Raw genomic sequence first — 9,997 nt, forward strand, 5'->3', positions numbered from 1 at the left:
TGTTTATCTTTCTGTGTAAGAACTGAAGCCATTGTATTCTGTACAGCTTATCTATTACATCTTCAATGGCTGCCACTCTGCCTTATTTATATAAACTACACTAAAACTACAACTCCCAGCACAACACCAAAAGCTGAAGGCTGCATTTCCAGAGCCCCCACTTTTATTCCCGCCGCAGCTGCTGGGCTCTAAAGTTGCCATGCAGTTACGTAACCCAGACATCTATGTAGTCAGAGTTCATAGAGGACAGAACCCTGATCCATATTGACATTACTTAAGTTCCCCATTGATTATCTTTAGTGTAGGCTGTTGGAGCCCTATTGGAGGTGACTTTAGGCGGCACGGGTGGGGGGTGAGCAGATAAGATAAGGCCGGGACACAGTAGCGAGTACTTACTCATTATTTACTTTAGCTATATGCTGTTTGTTTAAGCAGAGGTAGAAGTGTTAGCGCTGATGAGTAGAAGTGTTAGCACTGATGAAACTGCTGCCATAAAGCAGCTCGGTGTGATCTAGGAAGAGGTTAAACCAAAGGCAGACCCCGTAGCTGCGGCTGCAGGAGGGATAATGGGTCGGGTCACCTTTAGGATAAGTTTTATTATGTTCTAGCATAAGCAGCTTTTCAATTGGTCTTCATTTTTATAGTTTTATAATTATTTGCCCTTTTCTATTAACTCTTTCCAACTTTCAGATGGGGGGGTCACTAACCCCGGACCCCAAAAAAACTATTGTCATTTTATTGTTACTTTTTATTGCTTATTTTCTATTCAGCCCCTCTCCTATGCATATACCAGCCTCTCATTCAAACCACTCCCTGGTTGCTAAGGTCATTTGAACCCTAGCAACCAGGTAACTGCTGAAATTCCAAACTGGAGAGTTGCCGAACAGAAAGTGAAGCAATTAAACAAGCACAAATAATAATAAAAAAAAGACCAATTGCATATTGTCTTAGAATATTATTCTCTTCATCATATTTCTTCTATTAACTCTTTCCAACTTTCAGATGGGGGTCACTGACCCCGGACCCCAAAAAAACTATCGCAATTTTATTGTTATCGTTACTTTTTATTCCTTATTTTCTATTCAGTCCCTCTCCTATGCATATACCAGCCTCTCATTCAAACCACTCCCTGGTTGCTAAGGTCATTTGAACCCTAGCAACCAGATAACGGCTGAAATTCCAAACTGGAGAGTAATTAAACAAGCACAAATAATAATTAAAAAAAAAAAAAAGACCAATTGCAAATTGTCTTAGAATATTATTCTCTACATTATACTTCTTCTATTAACTCTTTCCAACTTTCAGATAAGGGGGTCAGTAACCCCGGACCCCAAAAAAAACTATCGCTCTCTGAGGCTGCAATTTTATTGTTACTTTTTATTCCTTATTTTCTATTCAGTCCCTCTTCTATTCATATACCAGTCCATCATTCAAACCACTCCCTGGTTGCTGAGGTCATTTGAACCCTAGCAACCAGATAACTGCTGAAATTCCAAACTGGAGAGTAAACAAGCAGAAATAATAATAATAAAAAAAGACCAATTGCAAATTGTCTTAGAATATTACTCTCTACATCATGCTAAAAGTTAACTCAAAAGGTGAATTTCCCCTTTAATGCCAGTTGGTTTAATTCTCATAATCTCTCTCTATCCCCTCCCCCACCCCACCTTTTGTAGATATCATTGACCCAGCCATCCTGCGGCCGGGACGCCTTGACAAAACCCTGTACGTGGGGCTTCCTCCCCCTGCAGACCGGCTTGCCATTTTAAAGACCATCACCAAGGTAAGGAAAGGTCCAAGTCATGCCAGGGGATGCTGGGGGGAGGAGCTTAGTCATTTCCCTTGGCTCCTCCTCCTTGGTGCTACGGTTTCCCTTGGCTCCTCCTACTTCTGCCAGCTTGTATTTTAGTGTTAATGCCCCTTACAAGGAGCAGCAGCCTTGGCTATAGGGCAGGGGTAGCTAACCAATAGCACGCCAGCACGACAACCAAAACTCCCATCATAGGGTACTTTCAAACTTTCTTCTACCCAATCGGCTTTCTATAGGATGGAACCCGCCCACCCTTGGAAGCGGATGTAGACCTGGAAGCGATCGCTGGGGATGAGTGCTGCGACTGTTTCACGTAAGTCCCGTGACGCAAGTCCCAAATCATTCATCACAAGGGGCGGGGCTAATGGGTATTGCTATGATGTCTGGCTGTGAATTCTGTGTGTCAGCACCAAGCTTCCATGTTCTGCATGGGGTCCTCTTGGGTTCACTGGCACCATTTTTGCCCCGTGGTGCCCCAAAGGCCCTCACTTAAATAAAGGTCCCCATACACGGGCCGATAGTAGCTGCCGATATGGGTCCCTTAGACTGATTCAGCAGCTTATCGGCCCGTGTAGGGGCACTACCGACGGGCCTGCCCGACCGATATCTGGCCTGAAATCGTCCAGATCTCGATCGGGCAGGTTAGAAAATCTAGTCGGATCGGGGACCGCATCGGCTCATTGATGGGGGGGTCCTCGGACCGACTTCTCCTACGCCCATCGTTGTAATCCGATCGTTTGGCCCTGGATTCTCCCAATAGGTGGGGATATCGGGAGAAGATCCGCCTGCTTGGCGGCACCGCTAAGCGAGCGGATCTGCAAGTGTATGGGGACCTTAACCCCTTGGGTGCTGAACATATTGGGTTTATAATGGTCACCATTGAGCAATATGGTTGGACAAGTTGGCTAATCTTGGCATTGCAATGTGTGTGGGCAATTTCCAACAGGCCATTCTACAGTCCCTGGGGAAATCCAATCTGCCAGCTCCTTATATGGGCACAGAAATCACAGGGGCTGCACCAACTTCTTATGCCCAGTGCCAGCAGCTGCCCAACCAGATTTTATAACTGCAGCCATGGCCACCATCTGGAAATTACAGGCCCCCACCTCTAATTACAGGCCCCCATAGTACTAAGATAGCACAAAGAGCCCTTAGTTATTGGTCACCTGGGTCCCTTGGCAGAGGGCCTTGCCCACAAGGAAAATGGAGTCCCAACGAGGAAAAAATGTCCAGTTCAAGCACAACTTTAACCCCGATCTGCCCAGCCAAAACCCAAGCACCACCATTTCTCCCTCAAGCTCCACCCCCTTCACGGCCTGTCAATCACACTTTTACGTTTCTTGAGGCTGCCTGGACACTGGTATTCCCTGTGCCCCCTGAATGCTACCCTGACTTCAGTTCTGTCAGGCACAGGGCATTGCTGGATTTAGATCAGTGCCCCCTGCCAGTTAGGAATGAGCGCCACCCACAGGGAGAGCATGGGAGGGCACACCCCTTGTATAACTGATAACCATAACCGTGCCAGGTGTAACTGTTGTATCCGGTTTGTAGGGGTGCGGATCTCTCGGCCCTCGTGCGGGAAGCGTCAGTAAGTGCCCTGAGGCAAGAGATGTTGGGGCTGGAGCCGCCCACAAACAGAGGTAAGTTGGTATTGCTGTTGCTAAGCTACAGACTCCCTGCAGCCACCATTAAAGGAAAACTATACCCCCTGGGATCATAGGAGTCACAGAGCACACAAACAAGCCAAGGCACACATACATGCTAGGCCCCATCAGCCAATGAATGGGCAGAGTTCTGCCTTTTGCTCCCACACTACTTCCTGTTACAGTTAGAGCTGCATCACTTCCTGTCAGCTGATCTCTGAGGGAGCACACAGCCCAGCACAAAATGGCGGCTCAAGGGAAAGGATGTAAAAGGGCAATATTTACTGATATATATATTCCAGTTTGGGGAGATTCTTTAATAGGCCACTTAACATAATATAAACTGTCTGTTGGTTACGTATTCATTCTGGGGGTGTAGTTTCCCTTTAACTGTGCTGTGCAGGAATAGAAAGGTAAAGTGGCTGTAGTCTCTATCCCCAAGTAGGGGAGCCACCAGGATTGGCTCAGAATGTCACTCTCACACCGGCCAATGTTTGCTCTGCATTCTGGGAGTTTTAGGAAACAACCAATCCAGCAAAGTCCTAATTTCTTTTGTTTTTGCCTGAATTTCAGGGCAGATAAAGGTGAGCCGAAGGCATTTTGAAGAGGCTTTTTCAAAAGTGAAACCCTCCGTATCCAAGAAGGTGAGTGGAAAGGGGAGGCCGATACCCTGTTATTGTTACATTGCCTGGCACAGCATGGCAGAGAGATACCATGAAACTATGGCACATAGGGATTCCCCTGTACTAAGCACAATTCAGCAGGAACAGCCCCCTAAGTTTGCCCATAGCCTGTACAGAGAGATACCATAAACCTATGGCACATAGGGATTCCCCTGTACTAAGCACAATTCAGCAGGAACAGTCCCCTAAGTTTGCCCATAGCCTGTACAGAGAGATACCATAAAACTATGGCAGCATAGGGATTCCCCTGTACTAAGCACAATTCAGCAGGAACAGCCCCCTAAGTTTGCTCATAGCCTGTACAGAGAGATACCATAAAACTATGGCACATAGGGATTCCCCTGTACTAAGCACAATTCAGCAGGAACAGCCCCCTAAGTTTGCTCATAGCCTGTACAGAGAGATACCATAAAACTATGGCACATAGGGATTCCCCTGTACTAAGCACAATTCAGCAGGAACAGCCCCCTAAGTTTGCTCATAGCCTTGCAGTATAAAGTTGCTCTGCACCCCCATATCTGATCTCTTTGGGCACACAGGAGGGAAGGGCACTTCTCCGCAAGTTTGTGTGCAAATAAGGAGCCACAGCCTTGTAAGTAAAGATTTATTATGGCACAACAAGATGCAGCAACTCCTAGAAATGTGGCTTGAAGCCTTAACTTAAATGCCAGGGGGGCTGTAAGGTGCCACAGACAGTCACTATTTATTGGGCTGGGGGGGCTGTTTGTGCCTCTGGGTACTGGGAATGCCAGGGGGGCTGTAAGGTGCCACAGACAGTCACTATTTATTGGGCTGGGGGGGGGGCTGTTTGTGCCTCTGGGTACTGGGAATGCCAGGGGGGCTGTAAGGTGCCACAGACAGTCACTATTTATTGGGCTGGGGGGGCTGTTTGTGCCTCTGAGTACTGGGAATGCCAGGGGGGCTGTAAGGTACCACAGACAGTCACTATTTATTGGGCTGGGGGGCTGTTTGTGCTCTGGGTACTGGGAATGCCAGGGGGGCTGTAAGGTGCCACAGACAGTCACTATTTATTGGGCTGGGGGGGGGGCTGTTTGTGCCTCTGGGTACTGGGAATGCCGGGGGGGCTGTAAGGTGCCACAGACAGTCACTATTTATTGGGCTGGGGGGGCTGTTTGTGCCTCTGGGTACTGGGAATGCCAGGGGGGCTGTAAGGTGCCACAGACAGTCACTATTTATTGGGCGGGGGGGCTGTTTGTGCCTCTGGGTACTGGGAATGCCAGGGGGGCTGTAAGGTGCCACAGACACTCACTATTTATTGGGCTGGGGGGGCTGTTTGTGCCTCTGGGTACTGGGAATGCCAGGGGGGCTGTAAGGTGCCACAGACAGTCACTATTTATTGGGCTGGGGGGGGGCTGTTTGTGCCTCTGGGTACTGGGAATGCCAGGGGGCTGTAAGGTGCCACAGACAGTCACTATTTATTGGGCTGGGGGGGGCTGTTTGTGCCTCTGGGTACTGGGAATGCCAGGGGGGCTGTAAGGTGCCACAGACAGTCACTATTTATTGGGCTGGGGGGGGCTGTTTGTGCCTCTGGGTACTGGGAATGCCAGGGGGGCTGTAAGGTGCCACAGACAGTCACTATTTATTGGGCTGGGGGGGCTGTTTGTGCCTCTGGGTACTGGGAATGCCAGGGGGGCTGTAAGGTGCCACAGACAGTCACTATTTATTGGGCTGGGGGGGCTGTTTGTGCCTCTGGGTACTGGGAATGCCAGGGGGGCTGTAAGGTGCCACAGACAGTCACTATTTATTGGGCTGGGGGGGCTGTTTGTGCCTCTGGGTACTGGGAATGCCAGGGGGGCTGTAAGGTGCCACAGACAGTCACTATTTATTGGGCTGGGGGGGGGGCTGTTTGTGCCTCTGGGTACTGGGAATGCCAGGGGGGCTGTAAGGTGCCACAGACAGTCACTATTTATTGGGCTGGGGGGGGGCTGTTTGTGCCTCTGGGTACTGGGAATGCCAGGGGGGCTGTAAGGTGCCACAGACAGTCACTATTTATTGGGCTGGGGGGGGGGCTGTTTGTGCCTCTGGGTACTGGGAATGCCAGGGGGGCTGTAAGGTGCCACAGACAGTCACTATTTATTGGGCTGGGGGGGCTGTTTGTGCCTCTGGGTACTGGGAATGCCAGGGGGGCTGTAAGGTGCCACAGACAGTCACTATTTATTGGGCCGGTGGGGGCTGTTTGGGCCTGGTTGCTCTGCCTGTTCCTACTCACTGGCGTCTCACTGAGGACTGCAGGCCCCCACCCATATTAATGACATGCAGCAGGATGGCAGTTGGGTGCCCACAGTATGTCGGCATAGTGGCACAGATGAGCTCTATAAATTCCCACACTCACCGTCACCTTTCCCTTTAATGAAGCAAGCAAATGGCCCCACATTATTGGGCAAATAAACTCCCTTATTCCCAGGTTCCTTTGTAAATATTGACTGTCAGCGCCAGGGTGCCAACTGGCTAAGCTTCCTTAAGAGCGTGTGTGCCCAGCGCTTACACGGATTTGTGCAAATACAATCACTGGCCCCAAAGGGTGGATTATTTGCCCTTTATCCCTGCCAGCTGTGGGCCTAGGATGGCCTCAGTTGACTGACTAAGGATGATGGGAGTTGTAGTCACCGGTTTCATGTCTCTTTCTCAGGATCAGCTGATGTACGAGAACCTGCGCCAGTCACTCAGCCGATAGCCGCCGACGCACGAGCCAGAGGACTTTGAAGGGTCAGGGTTTGAAGCCGGCAGCCTTGGGTGCCCTGTACAGTTAACCCTGTCAGTTCCTGTGCAGAGCGTCATGCAGGGTTAATGAACAACCAATGGCAACACAGCGATCCCAGCAGCAGGGTGCAACTATACAGTTCTGCTGGGGACAAAACAGGCAGGACCCTAAACCATGGAACTCGTATAAATACATATGTGAGGTTATGCCCCTAGCCCCGGGAGCTTCCAATCGTACTGTGGCTGGCAGTGACGCCGGGGGTGATTCTCCTCGTATGACATTACCCTTTATACCTTTATTATTGAGGCTTTTGCCAAAACCTCCAGGTCTCCGGGTTTGTTTGATTTTATTTGTTTAATGTGTATAAAGAGCCCCCCCCCCTCAAGTACAGCAGGGGGGAGTCACAATTCCCTGTATATATTTATATGTAAGGGGCTCATTCTGTGCGGCCAATAAACCTCTTTCATTCTGAAGTTGGATTTATTAAGGGATAAAATGGGGCGGGGGGGGGGGGTTGTTTGTACAGGGTGTGAGAAATACAATAGAAATGCATTCATTGTTCTCTCACGTCTCTCACACAGAAAGGGATTTGTAGCTGTAAAGATACACACAGTGTTGGGCAATAATTAGTCCCTAGGGCCCTGGGGATACACGGAAGGGCAGAGTCCTCTCTAGAGTAAAGGTATTATTATTATTTCTTTATATAGCACCAACGTATTCTGTAGTGCTGCACAGAGATTATACAGTACAACATTCCCATCAGCCCCTGCCCCAGTGAGCTTACAATCTAAGGTCCCTATCCCATTCCCATCAGCCCCTGCCCCAGTGAGCTTACAATCTAAGGTCCCTATCACATTCCCATCAGTCCCTGCCCCAGTGAGCTTACAATCTAAGGTCCCTATCACATTCCCATCAGTCCCTGCCCCAGTGAGCTTAAAATCTAAGGTCCCTATCCCATTCCCATCAGCCCCTGCCCCAGTGAGCTTACAATCTAAGGTCCCTATCACATTCCCATTAGTCCCTGCCCCAGTGAGCTTACAATCTAAGGTCCCTATCACATTCCCATCAGTCCCTGCCCCAGTGAGCTTACAATCTAAGGTCCCTATCCCATTCCCATCAGTCCCTGCCCCAGTGAGCTTACAATCTAAGGTCCCTATCACAGTCAAAATGCCCCTGTCACCTCTTGTGGGGTTTATTATTGTGGAGCACCCTGGCTCAGATGTGTGTGTGCATCAGTCTGGGTGCTTTCCCTGTGGTATGAAACTGAAAGGCTGATTTCTATCAGAGCAAGTAAATAGGCTGTTTCTAGGCCCTATTGAACTTCATGCCCCCCCCCCCCCCTATAGATCATTATTGGGACAGGCTGCTTTACCCTCTAATTACACTCAGTCTAATTGTTTTTCCATAGTGGCTCATGCAGTGTATATAATGGGGCAGGTTTGGGCAGGCACCCATCTCCTTGGTACCATGGCTTCTGTTACATTGTCATGGTACCATCTCCCTTCCTTCTGTTTCATCATTCCCGCGGCCTTCCAGTAAATGTACTGTACTGTTAGCCCAGAGCATTCCTTCTCTGTATATTTGTATTTATACATATGGGTAGGGGGTGCCATAGTGTTTCCCTTAGACAGTACAGTATGGGGGTACAGCTTATTGTGTGCCCAGAACATTCCTTCTCTGTATATTTGTATTTATACATATGGGTAGGGGGTGCCATAGTGTTTCCCTTAGACAGTACAGTATGGGGGTACAGTTTATTGTGTGCCCAGAACATTCCTTCTCTGTATATTTGTATTTATACATATGGGTAGGAGGTGCCATAGTGTTTCCCTTAGACAGTACAGTACGAGGGTACAGCTTATTGTGTGCCCAGAACATTCCTTCTCTGTATATTTGTATTTATACATATGGGTAGGGGGTGCCATAGTGTTTCCCTTAGACAGTACAGTATGGGGGTACAGCTTATTGTGTGCCCAGAACATTCCTTCTCTGTATATTTGTATTTATACATATGGGTAGGGGGTGCCATAGTGTTTCCCTTAGACAGTACAGTATGGGGGTACAGCTTATTGTGTGCCCAGAACATTCCTTCTCTGTATATTTGTATTTATACATATGGGTAGGGGGTGCCATAGTGTTTCCCTTAGACAGTACAGTATGGGGGTACAGCTTATTGTGTGCCCAGAACATTCCTTCTCTGTATATTTGTATTTATACATATGGGTAGGAGTTGCCATAGTGTTTCCCTTATATTATGAGGGTATAGTTCTTCTGCTCATAACGTTTCAATTTTCTCTCTCTAATTGTGTGAGTATCCCTTTAACATGCTCTCTGTGCATTAGAATAGCAGGGTTTATAACCGGGTGTGACTGAAGCCCCGCCCCCTCTCATATTCCCTAGAGCCTCACCCAGTACATACCCCTGACCTGCCCCAGCAGCCCTGCTATGGGAAACTACTGGAAGCTCAGCCTGAAGGGCAGTTAGGGGACGAATGAGGCAGAAGGGGCATTTGTTCCCTTAGAGCAGTGCTTCTCAACCTGTGGGTCGGGAGCCCTTTGGGGGTGGAACAATCCTTTCACAGGGGTCGCCTAAGACCATGGGAAAACACATATTTCCAATGGGCTTAGGAATCATTTTATGGTTGGGGGTCACCACAACATGAGGAACTGTATTAAAGGGTCGCGGCATTAGGAAGGTTGAGAACCACTGCCTTAGATCCACCTGATCGCTCAGCTTATAGGTTGTTAGGATGTGATTTGGGGGGAATGTCCATTTGCTCCTATAGATATTCTATATTCCTATAGATCTCATTTCATGAATTATGGGGGGGCCCTGACCACAAACTGGAACTTTAAGCTGCTCTGGGGTCTCCCAGTTCCTTTTGCCATTCACCTTTTGGTTCTCCTGTCCTTTTTACTTTGTTTCCCTTGTAGGGTCTCCCAGCCCTACCTCCCGCTAACGTGGGCTCTTTTGGCCCCTCCTCCCGCTAACGTGGGCTCTTTTGGCCCCTCCTCCCACTAACGTGGACTCTTTTGGCCCCTCCTCCCGCTAACATGGGCTCTTTTGGCCCCTCCTTCCACTAACGTGGGCTCTTTTTGCCCCACCTTCCGCTAACGTGGGCTCTTTTGGCCCCTCCTCC

General features: G+C 48.9%; 1 protein-coding gene across 1 annotated transcript in view; it reads left to right on the forward strand.

Moving 5' to 3' along the window:
• Positions 1 to 7,331, forward strand: part of nvl (nuclear VCP like) — a 30,932-nt gene extending 23,601 nt beyond the window's left edge. Inside the window, 5 exon segments of the mRNA NM_001103039.1 lie at positions 1,677 to 1,783; positions 2,047 to 2,123; positions 3,362 to 3,450; positions 4,027 to 4,097; positions 6,787 to 7,331. Coding sequence (NP_001096509.1) covers positions 1,677 to 1,783; positions 2,047 to 2,123; positions 3,362 to 3,450; positions 4,027 to 4,097; positions 6,787 to 6,831 — 389 coding nt within the window. The 3' untranslated portion in view covers positions 6,832 to 7,331.
• The last annotated feature ends 2,666 nt before the right edge of the window (positions 7,332 to 9,997 follow it).

This window comes from Xenopus tropicalis, chromosome 5, assembly GCF_000004195.4.
Source record: "Xenopus tropicalis strain Nigerian chromosome 5, UCB_Xtro_10.0, whole genome shotgun sequence".
In the NCBI taxonomy this organism is placed as follows: domain Eukaryota; kingdom Metazoa; phylum Chordata; class Amphibia; order Anura; family Pipidae; genus Xenopus; species Xenopus tropicalis.